General features: G+C 39.4%; 1 protein-coding gene across 8 annotated transcripts; it reads right to left on the bottom strand.

Annotated features, from left to right (window-relative positions):
- Positions 1-1003: 1003 nt before the first annotated feature.
- On the bottom strand, positions 1004-10236 carry LOC112293987 (uncharacterized). 8 transcript variants are annotated; one of them, XR_016497973.1, is made up of 15 exons: positions 9586-10234; positions 8627-9097; positions 7641-7892; positions 7074-7277; positions 6863-6918; positions 6581-6725; positions 6099-6278; positions 5532-5834; positions 4777-5001; positions 4039-4389; positions 3340-3729; positions 2748-2846; positions 2040-2554; positions 1763-1837; positions 1004-1410 (listed from the first exon to the last, which is right to left on the bottom strand). XR_016497973.1 is itself a non-coding variant. In XM_024544021.3 (15 exons), exons 2-14 carry the CDS (start codon positions 8978-8980, stop codon positions 1764-1766), a joined length of 3171 nt encoding a protein of 1056 aa, XP_024399789.1. In that variant the 5' UTR covers positions 8981-9097; positions 9586-10234; the 3' UTR covers positions 1004-1410; position 1763. The 8 variants fall into 8 exon arrangements, 6 of the variants coding, with proteins under 6 accessions (XP_024399789.1, XP_090099911.1, XP_090099910.1 ...); XM_024544021.3 differs by having other exon boundaries at positions 1763-1860; XM_090243785.1 differs by having other exon boundaries at positions 1763-1827; positions 9586-10233.
- Between the last annotated feature and the right edge of the window lie 5134 nt (positions 10237-15370).

The raw sequence follows: 15370 nt of genomic DNA, 5'->3' as shown, positions 1-15370 counted from the left end.
AGATGACCTGCCCCTGTTCATTTGAAGCAGCCAGCTCAAGCTGCGATGGAAACTCGAGCTCAGTAGTGGACCTTGAAAAACAATTAGAGACAGCTATCAATCACCACTTGCTTCTCCACTACCAGAAGTCTAGCAGATCCATGGAGAAAAGCGGGCTAAATAACACTATAGCTGATGCGGCCTTGACAATGGAGCGGAATCAGTGCTGGTGGAATGCTCTGGTGGTCCCAGAGGCAAAGAGACTGACTGAGTCAAGATAGAAGAATGGCTGGATCACAGAACGGCGCGCTGCGGAGGGCGCCTACTCTAACGCAGAGCAGTCATCCTGGCAAGGATGAATGCTGTTGCTGATCGGCGGACATCACGGCTCGGCCCAAATTGGCAGATTCTGGTCAACGAGACAAAATCTATCAATGCGTTGCAGGCTGTGGGGTCCGATTTGTATGCGGTTCGGCGGCATTGCGACAAGGAGTCCTTCCGAGCTGCAGAGCTTTATCTGCTGCAGCCCCAATCAAATATAACTTACGTTCACAGGACAATGTGCACGATGAGAATTACCAGGCGATCAGAGCGAGAGGATCCAAGGGTAAGCCATGTTGCACAAAAAGAAATAGTATTGAATGGGCGCGGCAAAACAAATTGTCGTTATTAGCGATTCGGAGGAAGTGGGGTCGAAGACCCAGTGACATGGAGGCTCATTTCCTGATTTCAGCACATAAACAGTCGATCTTGGCATCTGAGCACAAAAATCAGGGTCCTAGTCTCGGAGCAATTTGGGAGTTCGGAATATGGTTCTTCTTATTTGTGCTCAGAAAGAACAGGAAAATCCAGAGCTACATTTGAGCGAGCAGGACTAGAATAATGGAACGCGAACCTAATTCCAAGCAAAGTTTAAGATCCTTAACACATTATTGAGAAGTATTACAGCAAAATTTGAAAAAATCACAACACTCGACATAAGAGAAGGAAAATAAATAGCACATAAGTACAAAAACAACATATGGATCTCGAAATTTTCATCCAAGGACGGACCCAACTTCATTTAAGGCGGAATCCTCTAAGAATCTTCAGAAAATAAGTTTATTGCACTACATCTATTCCAAATAAAACAATTATACCTATAAATAAAAATACCCCAGGGGTACACAACAAGGCTGTCAGACCTGGAACCAGAGGCATGAAACCGGATTAAGCTTTGGGCATCAGAAAATGAAGCTGTACTTTGACTTCCTCATCAATATCCAGCTTACTTCCTGCTAAACAAAGCAGACGTTCTAGCACAATGAGTCAGATGTCGAGACCAAAAAAGAAAGTGTTGGAGCATGTCGGGCTTCGGAGAGAGCTTTTTCTATTTCATTATGAGAGTCTTCACAAATCTCAACACAAAGGCTTCAGTAGCCAGCTTCAACCCTGCATAATCATAGCGGACAGTTTTAGTAATGGCGATAATCGAGATAAAACATCTGGATAACCAGTTTTTTTTCATATCTGGCAACGCGAATGACAAATCAGGATTTGATAAATCAGAACCACTTAGTTCTGAAGACCATTAAAGTTTATAAAATGCAGTTTCCATGTGCACGTAGTTAGTCACAAAGACCACTGCTATGGGACACCACTCAAAAAGAACCAAAGGAAACATTCTGCTGTGTGAAATTAAAACATGATTAAAAAACGCGACTTGGTTCCAAGTACACCACTCCAGTAGACATGCTGCAAACGATCAAGTTATTAATAATACAAATACTTGAAATTAAGCTACCTTATTGTGTAGGGGTTGATGTGGGCAAATCTTGAATCTGGGATCTGTGGTGATTATCTTGTTTCCTATATTGACCTGATCCATTATAAGAAATCCGACTGCAGCAAACAAAACTGACATCTTACATCTTCTTTGAGATCCAAAAAGAAAATCAACAACAATCTGATTAGGCAGTAGCCATCGAATTAAATTAGACCACATCAAAATCAAAGAAGTCACATACTGCGATATCTCTCAACACTCATGGCATTGGATAAGAATAACAGGGGTTGCACACCTGTTCTGATGTCTACTTCCATGATAGCCACCACCAGCTCTTGAATTACCAAAGCTGTTAGCTTCTCCGTTATCCATTCCACCAGAATTGTTCCTAACAGACAGATTATTGGAACTAAACTCTCCAACTGAGGTGCTATTAGCGCCATCCAATTCCCCTAAATTATTCGATGAAGCTACCCCATTTCCCACACTATTTCTAGAAAGAAGAGATGTAGAGTTGTCCTGGGTGTTTGATTTTGGTTGATGGGGCGAAATCGAACCTTGAGTGTGTATAATTGATTCGTCCCGTAGAGGCTGTGGCCTAACATCTTTACTAAAACCTTTCGTAGGATTTCCCCTCTGCAATTGAGAAGCTTGAGCCACTGAAGTAACTGCTACACTAGGAAGACGGTCTAAGCCTACCGGACTGGCGGCAGCAGCACCCGCAGCACCTTTCGCAACAGCCGTTGTAGCGGAAACCTTGTCATGAACTCCTTCACTCAAATAGATGTAATCACCCTCAATAACAAAGTGCTGCACAGTACAGTAAACGCGGATGACAACCAGATAACTTTCATGGTGATTTGAAGCAAAACTGTAACAATAATCTCCTGCAATATAAGAACTTGTTCAAATTCAGCGGAAACCACTATCAAATGTTTCATTGTTCGCAGAAAATTCTTCAAAAATGAAAATATCATCAATATATAGAGCCAACAAGCAATACCTCTTTATGTAAGCTCACAAACTCATCAAGGCGACCATACTGCTTCCTGTACGACTGCCAATGAAGAGGGGCAAGCATTTTGCCAAGTCGGTCTGGCAACTGTACGAAGAACAAAACACAATCAGTGCTAGATACTGGTGACCCAGTCCGTCAAATTAAGAAACCTGTTACCGAGTTCACAATCCTCACAGATGTACTACAATGCTGCTACAGATTACCTGGGATGCTTTGACGTGCAGATTCCCTGTGATGATTGGACATGCTACAGTGAATGCTCCTATGTTAAACACTGTTCCTAGAATGGTGTAGATCGGTTCACAAAACAGTCCGAAATAGTTCATTCACATGTGGGAATATAGCTCAGAAGTGGAGATGCTCCGACACTAATTCTCTAGGTACTGCAGTTCAGCCATCATCTATTTTAATATAAATCAAGAGAAAACGTTCACTATACAAACAAGGAGGCACTCCGGAAAGTACAACATTAACATGACATAGAAAATCTTCACAGAGCTTTCCTCGAGCTCATACCATAAAATCAAACAAATCCAAATCCCGCATGGAAACTTTCATTAGTTATAGAAACACTTACTGTAGATTTCATACTAATCTTGGCATTAGCTTCAGCAGGTACTGCACGCATTAAACAAGCAAGCAACGATCTCTCATCCAGAAGAACTGGCTCAGGGTTCTTTATCGGTTCTGGGGCACCCTGTTGAGAATTAGATTGATTTGTCACAGGCTGTCTTGGTTCTTGCTTCGCCATGATGGACTTCCTCGGTGACGGCTTATGTTGGACTAAATTTTCTTCTGCCATTGGTGCTGTAGGTTGGGAGAGGTGATGCATGGAACTAGAAATGCCTTGTTGATGCTGCAGTTGTCGCGTCTCATGCTCCTGCACGGGATCTTGCTTTGAGAATGGCTTTGAATGCTGCTCTTGCACACTTTGATGACTTTGAGGGTGTTGTTGCTGCTCTTGCCTCTGCAATTTATGCTTGAATGAGATATAGACCGCATAGAAAGGTGTGCACACGAAGGACATCAAAAAAAGACCAATCAATAGTTGCATTGCCATGATCAGGTGAAACATCACAGCAGTTTGAACCATATTGGCAACTGACACCAAAGCGCGCAAAGAAAATCCTATTTAACCAAATTTAGTTTATCCGGCAGCACCATATACCGTTCAAGAAGGAACTGTTGCTAAAAATGACGATCCTTCACAAAGTTAGACCACAAAGATGCAGCTCTACGTCCAAACTTCTGGACAAACCTAACGTTCGGGCTGTACATTATTGTTCCTATGATGTTGCATGGGAATCTCCACTTGCTGCTGGTCTTGGGAGGAGTGTGGAAGTTTCAGACCTTCACTTAAAGGCTGCACAGAGTCGATCACTAAGCTTTCTTGCTGACCTGTCTGCACAGTGGGTTGCACAGGTGTCGAGGGAGCTTGAGCCTTCAAGGATAATTGAGACAGCAAAATTCCACCGTGCTGACGACTGTCTTCACGGTCCAACACTTGATGCTGAGGCTGACTGGATTGCATGTTCTGGTTTGGCAATAATGAAGAAGGAAGGCTCAGGTGTGGTAATTGGGTTGTTTGTTGTTGCAGCTGAGCATTCTGATGATGGGCATTCCCAACCTGCAAGAGAGAAAATTCTTTAAAACTACAGAATATAAAGGTCTTTTTTAAAGCAGTGAGCTTTTTGCAAACCAGGTAGTTCACAAGCTTTTGTGTCAATAAATGTTCTTAGTACGTATTAAATTCGTAACAAGAATACAGAACCGTTTGAGGAACGTCGGAGATCTCTAGAGACTCTCGATACTTGATCTTGAGTAAATACAAGCTGGAAAACGTATTAAATTTTCGTATATCTGGTGAAACAGAAATACCATCCTAAGAATATGAAAAGTCAAAATGGTATATCGGGCAGTTCACAACTCATATGAAATAATTTTAAAGTGTACCAAACCGAAAAATCACGACTCATGAGGAAAATGCAAACTTTTTTGATTACATGATGCAGACCTGTTGGTGAGCAGAGGGATGAAGTGGCGTGGATAATAAATTAGGATGCACATGTAGCTGAGTGTGGGAAGATTGAAGACCGGGTGAGGCCCAGGAAGCGGGAGTCACAGGTTGCTGCTGGAGACTAAACTGCTGCATCATGGGTACTCCACTAGAGGACATTACTGGAGTTATGCCTATCACAGCAGGAAATTGCACAACTGGGAGCCCAGTGGCATGATCTCCCTGCATAATTACAATTTTAGTTTCAGTATATGTGAAGTGAAAGTACTCCTTAGTGAGAAATTACAAGGTGAAATCTAATCAAGTAGGTGACCCACTGCGCTAGACTGGGACGCCGGAATACGATCTTGTTGAAATTTATACATATCCTTGTGAATATGAGAGTGCAACAAAATCACAACACTCTACGCTACTCTCATCATGGTATTAACGTGCCTGATTCCAGGTACAACCCTTGCAGGTCCGATTGAATGAATTAATGTGCTCTTTACTTCTGCAAAGGTTGATCTCCAAACTAAACGTTTGTCCAAAAAGCATTGCTCTAAACAATCAGGAATATTTTTGAAATATTCTTGTCATTTCAAATGAAGTAAGCCAATGACATCCAACATTAACAACACAACACGGAGGTTTCATTTCAGCCTCTACATGGATACTAAAAGATATTAAGATAGTCCTTGTTCACCGAATGAAACCTTTCGAGCAAGCAAGGCGTAAGAGTGAGTTCAAATTTTAAGTGTTCATTCACTCACCTTGATGGAATTGTCCAGTGGGATGTACACAGGTACGGCTGCCTCCACATTTCCATGGGTCACAAGGATTGGGTTTCCGCGTACCACTCCAGCGCTGTTTTTCATCGTAGCTTTACCTAAAGACTCTTCATTCCCCTCACGCTGAATATCTGTGTGATTTCCAACATGAAGCTGTCGTTCTTCTCTTGTCCCTAGACGTTCTTGGCCAGAGCCTTGCAACATTTGAGCTTGCTCTCTGGCCTCATTAAGCTCAGTTTGCAGCCGCTGGACCACTTGAGCATGAAATCTCTCCATGTCTGTAAGCTGAAAAATATAATGGTTGGCATTTAGCCAGGTAGAGAAATACTGCATATTGATACATGAACTCAAACACAAGGTGAACACTTAACAGCTCCCACAATATGCTGTACAAAATGAGTCACAAAAATGTCATGAAAAAACATGCTACAACATATAAAATTCGAAGTTGCAGCGAACTTAAAGGTTAAATCTCCGGTGAACATGCTTCAAATAAAACGAGTGAGCGATATCCTTCACACAGCTTGTATACCCTTCAAGAGTATATACCTGCCTCTGGTACCCCATCCAGACTTGATTCAATTGTTCGCTGCGATCACGAAGCTCTGCTTGCAGAGTCTGATTAGCATTGACATGATAAGCGTCAAGCTCCTGGGCTCTAGCCATCCAAGCCTGTGCATCCTGCAGCTGACCATCTTTAAACAAGAGCAGTTCTTGTGTCGCATGATTCTGCAAGAATCCAGCCAAGAACCAAGAGCAGACATGAGAGAGAGAGAGAGAGAGAGAGAGAGAGAGAGAGGGAGAGAGAGAGAGAGAGAGAGAGAGAGAGAGAGAGAGAGAGAGAGAGAGAGAGAGAGAGAGAGAGAGAGAGAGAGAGAGAGAGAGAGAGAGAGAGAGATTAAATTAATTTTTTTTAAGAGGGGGGGGGATGGGATCGCACAGTCCCTTGATATAACATAGAGAAATATCCAGAAACATGCAGCTGAATTTGGTAACTTTGATATTCACTATCTAAAAAAAATCACGGTTACCTGTTCTTCAACTTCCTGTCTACGTCGTACTTTCTCATGCAACTGCTCCTTGAGATGCTCGACTTGTGCGGCATAGTCTGACCTCCCAGCCTCAAGTTGCGCCAGTGCTGCTTTCTGTTCTGCTAGAGTAGTATCTCGCTCTCGACTGCTTGGATAAAATACAGTGTGAGGTAGAGCTGTTAGAAGAATTACTTAGGTCGTTGAACGGAAATCAATCAACTAGTCGTTTAACAGTCCAAGGACTTCATGTGCCACGCTTTCACAGAATGTTGATTATCGTACCGCAAGGAAGCAAGCTCGTTGGTCTGCTCCCGTAAAAGGCCATCCTTTGCCCAGACCTGCTGAAGGTCAGCCAACAGTGAATCAATCCAGGCTGCGAAGTACCTTTAATGACTACAATGTCGTGCCCTTGCAATCTGGAATACTAGAAATGGCATCACATTGAAGATTAATTTCACATGTTCCATGATATGAGGCGTGTCCAAGTTCATACATCCCATGGAAAACATCGATTGCGAAAGGTGCATTTGGTAATATGCAACTTATGAAATCTCTGCGCGTGCTCTACGTTCTTGGTATGGGAGAACGGGCTCACTGCTTCATTAGCTTGAATTTGATTGGCTCTAAGTTCTTGCTCGCGTTCTTCCAGATTCTGATCTAGACAATGCATTCTTTGGTCTCTATCGTGAATTTCATTCTGCAGTTAACTCAAAAAGATCAGTAAGTACATCCAGTATTAGACATGAAAGTAAGGATAAGGAAAGATCCACATTTGCTCCAAAGAGCACTCTTCAATTAATAAAATGCATCACATCCTAACTTCACTCGTGGTCACATACTCGCAATTGAAAACAAACTGCCATATCCAAGTAATTGAACCCACAATAGTCGTTCATGTTAGCAAAACTTCACAACTACTAGGGTGCGTGCGTGAAGGGCATCTACTGAAAGCAACAAACAATCAATTATGAAAAAATCAGTCACTTCAAGTTGACAGCACGCAGCGTTGATACGTGGGAACATGGGCCTTTACTGAGAAACGATATTCATTCAATGCTACCTGAAGACTTGCAACAATTTCAGCGTGTTGCTTGAACTGCTCTTCATAGTTTTTCTGCATGCGGTGCACCTCTGATCGTGCAATAAACTGTGCCCTCAGCTCCAACTCTGCTTGCTGTAATTGTTCTCTTTTCCTAGAAACATCAAGCAGTTGCTGCTCTAGACCATCCTCAGGATTGTCTATTGCACTAAATCCTGGTCCCATCGGTATAATTTTCATAGAAGCGTGCTCACTTTGTTGCTCCCGATGCAACTGCAAAAGTAAGTGAAACACATCGAAGCACATGAAATGGCAATCTGGGACCATCAATTATCGAAGCTATCATCCATTCAATTGAATCCAACGACAAACTTTTAAATCAACCATAACCTATCAAATACCCATGTACCATGGAAAATCTACCAAATTTTCCATGCTACATAAACAGCTTGCACCTACTTAAATGTAGTAGAATGTCACGTGTACAAATTGAACTTCAAATGCAAACCAAAGTAATAAATTAAACGGAGGGGATGAGGGAGAGCAAACTAAAGCAAATAAATAAATAAAAACTACTTCAGAAGTCGGCGCAAGGTCACTTTTTATGGTATGACTTTTCAATATCGTACGAAACCATCAAACATGCCCCCACGATTCGTACCCAGATTGATCCATGAACTTAACCAAAAATAAGAGTTACGGGGATAATAAATGTTATGTAGATCGAGACGTCTCCCCCAAAAACTGAAACTATAAGAACTAAAGTAAAGACAAAAATAAAATAAAGTAAAATAAATTAAAAAATAAAACAAAATGCATTTGATTGTTTACGTCACTGACTTACAAATCGTAAAGTTCCATGCACGTGATTCCTATTGATTGTTCAAAACATCCATAGAATACTAAGACTGATCAAACCACAACCTCAGAACACAGTGGCCAGAGGCGATACACTCAAGCCAATTCTTTCTGTTCTCGTGGAAGGTTCTCAGAACAAAATAACGAACCTCCTCATGTAGTGCACCTTGTTGTCCAATGTTCAGATTGGCCATTTCCTGTAGAGATAGAGGGTCACCCCGTAACTGCCCTCCACTGTCATCGCCACCTTGATGATCGGAATCACTTGAATGCTCGCTACTGCGAGGGTGAAACATCCTCCCATTCTGGTTGGTTCGCCTTAGACCTACATTTCCTGACCGTGGCCGACCAGAATGATGAGTTCTTGATTGGTTTCCAGGTCCATTTGCTACTATTCTTCCGTGGCCATTAGACATCTCAGATACTTTTCTCCACTCCCTTCTTGCTGCCTGTCCTGAAAGTGGTAAGCCTCCAGTGTTCCCACCAACAATAGGTGCCTCCATCGCACAGGGTTCCGGATCATCTACCCGTTCCAGAACTTTACAAGGACGTCATTCTCACTACAGCGAAGTCTAAAACAGCCACATTGCCAAAGATTGGCAGCAAATGATCTGTATGACCTGCATCAACATGGAAGAGACCACTTCCAATTCAACAACTCAACCACCAGCATTAACCTGCAGCTTCAACTGCTTGCAAACAGAAAAAATTAGAAATTAAAAAAATGACACATTTCTTACCTTAATGCTGGGACATAAGTGAAAGCTAATTCATCAACGAAGACCAAACTAAACATATGAAGTGAAACGGGTAAAAAAGATGAAGGGTCCTCACAGCAACTCGAACGACAAGCTCAAAACATAACTACCCTCGTGTATTGTCTACGAACTCTTTCATTAAGAACCGCAACCCTATGACTTTGGTACTAGTCGATTCATCTTACTCAACACACCCATGTATCTTCCACATAACAAATAATATAATTATTATATTTTAAAAAAAACCGGATACGAACAAAAGTCAACACGATATCACATTATTTACCGTAATCAAAACATTATAAACAAAAAAAAACTCCCTGAAACATTCTCATCCAAATCACCCTCACCTTCAGACAAAAATTTCAGAGCACTACAAGCACGCAGTGCATCCAAGACCAACCTTCAAGGCAACCCAGCAAATCGCAACACAGTGATCATAGCACAGGTTGTTAGCATCGGCAATCTCCAGGCGCTCCCATTACTGTGAACCGTCGACAAGCACCACTTTCAGGCCCAAGGACCTCAACTTGACAGCTCCACCCATGAGAAATCGAACCCTAACTCCAACACATGAGAAAAAAACGAGGAGTCGAGCAGCAAAGACGCGAGAATTAGCCAAAGAAATCCCATGGTCAAAATTCGCGAGAAAAAATGGAGGAAACAGCACAGGAGGTAAGGGAGGTGGTGTGCGGCAGCAAACACGGCGACAACGGCGAGTAACGTGGCCGCAGCGCAGTCGATTGATCGGGTGCAGTGAGGAGGACATGGCAAGAGCAGATCCCAAGAGTGAGCAGGAGTGAGCCAAAGTGTGCAGCAGGTTCCCGCGCGGCGGTGATCAGAGGCAGCGGGGTCTAAATCTCTTCAGGGGCAGCGGGGTCTAAATCTCTTCAGGGGCAGCGGGGTCTAAATCTCTTCAGGGGCAGCGGGGTCCAAATCTCTTCAGGGGCAGCGGGGTCTAAATCTTTATTGTAGATATATATTTTTCAATTTTTAAATATATTATAAATATTTGAATATTGACATGTACTGAATCCAAACATTTTGGCACATGTCATCATCATATCTCCTACTCCCTACATGTACAGAGTGGAAAAATACATGATACATTCAAAATGTATAGAATATGGCTCTTGGTTGTCGGATGTCTTTATATCTTTTTCATTTATTCAATATAGAAATCAGGAAGGATTTGGTTTAAACTGACAATATTTTATTCTATGAACTTACTAATAAAATGATGTATAAAGAAATAGATGGCACTTTAATGGAAACACAAATACCATTGTCCTTACTATATAAGACACTCATCTATTTGGCATGTTACATATGATATTGACATGTACCATATCTCCTACTCCACACAGTCCAAAAAGTATTTTATATGTTTATTTATTTCAGAAACAAAGGACCCTCATGTGTGGACAACGCCCCAGGGGGGGCAAGTTCGAATGCTGTTGACGAAACAAACGAGACAAAGCCATCACTATGTGTTTCAGCTTAGATAGTAATTAGTTATTGCCTGCAAATATACCTTTCAATATGAATCTCCGTGAGTATTCTCACCAGGAAACGTTGATCAGAGACCAGTCTGTTCCTCCCATCAAACATTCTCTCACTCGCACAACTAGCTGCCGGAAATCCTGCACACATTAATCATATACTGTGATAGTTTTCTCACTTCTGCTCACCGAGACTCGAAGAAGTTACCACCTCCTGGTTCTAATCAAAGTCGATAAGAGAAGTGGAAGTTGGCAAGTCCGGATTCAGGCCATGGAACTATCAGCCTACATGAGTGGTAGGAAAAAACAACACCAGTCCACATCACTCAAGTAGATGAGGACGACCCAGTATTATATATGTTCACGAAATCCAAAACCTTGAAATTTGAGGGTTAGATGCTTTTTGGACTCTATCGCTACTGATCCGTTACTGATTTGCATGCGAGAACCATTGTAAATGGCGCGTGTATTTGGTAGTCACAAATTTCATGATCAGCATCGCAGGTTCTTCTACACCACACACTTTATCTAGTCCCATCACACATGTGTTGTGTGATGAGACTAAAGTATTTCTACGGTAGAATCATCAACCACAGCCGCTTAATCCAGGCGAACCATAAGGTGGGTTCAACTGCAGGAGCAGGTGGTCTTCGCTCCGGATCATCCAGGCTCTCCCTCGCCACTTGATGCAGACAAAGCTTCCCGTCAGTACTCTCAATGATAGTGATGCTCTCGTTGTCATACAACTCGTCTGAAGTGACAATGAGCTGCTCGTTTCCGCATCCCCCATGATTTCCCTGCAACACAAACTCGCGGTAAGTCTCATTGGCCTTCACTAGCATACCATGATGCCCATCCCTCTGGATAGTGGCTATCTTGGTGTCAGAATTGTGGCTCCTCAGCTTCAGCATCAGGACGTCCTTGGTCTTGTTGATGATCAGGGTGGTGGACATGATGAGAGCCGAGGGTGTGAAAACCTGGTTCTCGCAGTTGGTGCTGAAGAAACCTCCTCCAAGTCGACCTAGATTCAGAAGGCCTCAAATCAGGGATCTGCAACTCAAGCTTCTTCAAGCGACTATATACATGTGTATATATATACTCATAATGCACCTAATGAATTCAGTCGGCCTGAAGCAGTCGGGGAAACCGACCAACAAGTGGGAAATCGACAAAGAGAAAAAAAGATCTTGCCCCATCAAACACACAAGCACACACACACACATAACAGAAGTGTATGAGCGTTCCCATGATCGTACTCTTTCCAAGATTAGTCGGTTAAAGTCTTGGCACTTGTCGACTACGACATCTGTTCAATACCTCTTCAGTGCAATGGAATCATTCCAAAATCCGCGTTCATCCCATTTTCAGTATCTGCTTATTTCGGCACTCAGCCATTTTCGCAGGGTCAACCCAGTAAAACATAAAAACATTCTGATCACCACCATGTAGCACTGAAAGATTCATACTCTCAACAATACTTCTCCCCGACACAGTCTACGCATCGACGTCACAGTGTTCATAAGTCGGAAAGCAGCTTGCAGACGCTACCGACTGAACTATTTGAACCTACTGCACACACTCAACCATAGCAGTCTTTCCACATCCTTGGCACTATTTCTATCATTGTCTGCCAGTGCATCGGCATGACGTATTTCAACAGCTGCGAAGAATCCGCTAGTTCCAGGAAAATCTCGATAATAATCTCCTTTTGGTGACAAGCAGTCGGCAACTGGCTGAAAGGCGCATTGGCGATTAAGATTTAAGGTATGAAGTTTAGGGTCCATAATTTAGAGCTCAAAGCTAAGGGTTCAAAACTTAGAATATAGAACATAAGGTTTAGGATTCGATGTTCAGTTTCCAGGATTCAAATGTACATACATTCTTTTGCATTGTGATAATAAACGAAATAGAATAGTAATGGGATGGATGACCTCTGTAGAAGTCTCGATTCTGCAACCATTTTGCACCCGCATGAACCTTCTCTTATGTGGCATCTTCTCCAACTTAGTAGTCCACCTAACATCTTGACATGACATAGTTCATGTAAAATTTCAAAAATAAAAATGAAATAAAAATGTTAAAAATTCTAAGATTTAGATTTTAGAGATTAAATTCTAATTTGTTGCATACCTTGCATTGTCATTCAGCATAGCATCTTGCTAACATGGCATAATCCATGTAACATTCAGTAATAATAACAAATTAACAAGATTAAAAACATAAGATTTAGATATTAAAAACTAAATTTTAATTTTATATTATTTAAATAATTTAACAATTAGGGAGGCTACCAAAAGAGTTGGAAGCAGCAACAAAGAGATTAAAAGTAGCTTTATTGAAGAATAAAGAAAGATTTGATAAGATACACTAGTTAAGACCAAAATCCATTGGAATTAGAGATTGGATTTTAGTTTATAATAGTAGCTTGATCCATCAATATAGCACAATAAAGAAGTTTGCAAAGAAGTAGTTTGGACCTTATGTAGTAACTATGGTCCATAACAATGCTACTTATTTATTGCGTGAGTATGATAGAATAATTATTAAAAATCTAGTGGCAAGCAAGACAATGAAGGTTTTAAGTAAAGAAATATAAGGTTCAATAAAAAAGATAATATTGATTCTTTATAAGCACAAAAAAAAGAGGATCAAGAAGATAAATAATTTAAGATAATATTGACAAAATCTGAAGAAAATAAAGAAGATTAATAGTACACATCGGATAATGTGAAAGATTGGAGGGAGTGAATGTTGTATCATACTTATATACAATATATAAAAACTAGATATGAACTATGAAATATATTAGTTTTTAGTTTGTATTTTTTTTTTAAATAAAATATTTAAAAAATGATTAGAAATTAGAAATAATTAATTAATTATTATATTTGAATAAAGATTAAAAAATATATATTTAATATAATATATATATATATATATATATATATATAAGTAAATCCTATTAACAAGAAATGTTGTAATTATTAGAAATAAAAAATTAAGTTTGTAAAAAGAAAAAATAGAATTTAGGATAATTAATTATAGTAATATCTATTTAACATAAAATTTATTAGAAATATTTTTAATAGATTTATAAATAGAAAAAATTAATTTATAAAAAATAGAGATTTAAAAAAAGAGTAGAGGTTGAGCAACAAGCTCATAAGAAGAAAAATTGAAACTTTAATCATTAAGTGGTAGCTTAGAATTTATAGAGGTGGATGAATGATAAAGTACTTGGATGGTACGTAAGAGGTTTTAAGTTCAAAATTCCATGGTAGAAATTGGAAGAAAAGAGAAAAGAATATTCTCTAAAAAATCTCAAATAATTTATTGAAGATATCCAGTGAGTTGATTCCACAATGCTTGTATTAGAGAATTATGTTGGGTGACAAAGGTACTTATTGCTTATGGGCAGAAGCAAAGAATCTACCTTAATAAAAGCATGATGTGTGATGCCCATGCCTTGTATATGTTTCTCTTCTTAATAAATTGATATATAGCTTCTTTTGAAAAAGAAGAAGCTACAAGTTCGTAGTGGCTTAAAGTGATATGACATCAATCTTTTAGAATCCTCAATCCAACTTTTTTTTTTATACAAATTGAAATGAAAACAAAAGAATTAGAATTTAGAATTTAAAATTTGAGAGTAGGATTTAGGATTTAGAATTTGGAGTAAGATTTAGAGTTTTAAAAAGATGGCAATTCTTTTAGAAGAGAAATATAAGGATTCTCCAAAGAAGTTTGGTTCTCTTATATTTTTATTTTATAAATGTTTAATGAAAGAAGAATTATGAACATGAAGGGCAAGTAAATTTATGAAAAAATCTTGTTTATAGAGTGTTATGTATGTTCTAAAGTTACAAGATAGTAGAGCAATTAGTAGCACTCAAAAGCCCAATGTTTTCTCAAGGAAAACTTTCTTTCTACAACACCACTATCTTTGATATCTAAACTTCTTCAAAAGTTAAATCAAACTAAGATCTATATAAGGGACATACAATTTGGTACACATCAAAGAAAGAGATGAATGGAAGCCTACATTTAGAACTAGATATGGACATTTTGAATATAATGTCATGCATGTTAAACTTACAAATGCACCATCACCTTTTCAACATCTAATGAATGATATCTTTCAAAAGTTTCTATATGAATTTATTGTTTATTATTTATATAGTATTTTAAACTATTTTAAAAATATAAAAAAATATATAAACTTCATGTTTATTGTGTGTTACAAAAATTAAGATGTAGAAGATTCTATACCAAGATAGAAAAGTATGTATTTTATATTACTTAAATTGACTTAGAATATATTATTTCAAATGATGTACTTATGATGAATTTAAAGAAAATTCAAACTATTATAAATTAGAAGATTTCCAAAATGATAAGACATGTCCAATATTTTTTAAGAATTGTCAACTACTATCAGATCTTCATGAAGAACTTCTCTTAAGTTGCAGCTCTACTTATACGTTTGACTTATAAAGACAAACTTCAATGGAATCTAGAAGCAAAAGCTTTATTTGAAGCTTTGAAGACAGCCTTTGTTTTTGTACCAATCTTGTATTGCATCAATTTTTTTAAGCAATTTTTTATAGAAATGGATGCATCAGATTTTATTTTA

The sequence above is a fragment of the Physcomitrium patens genome, chromosome 17 (assembly GCF_059467195.1).
Source record: "Physcomitrium patens ecotype Gransden chromosome 17, ASM5946719v1, whole genome shotgun sequence".
NCBI lineage: Eukaryota > Viridiplantae > Streptophyta > Bryopsida > Funariales > Funariaceae > Physcomitrium > Physcomitrium patens.
Note: the sequence above shows the minus strand (reverse complement) of the source record. Positions and strands in the feature narration are given on the sequence as shown.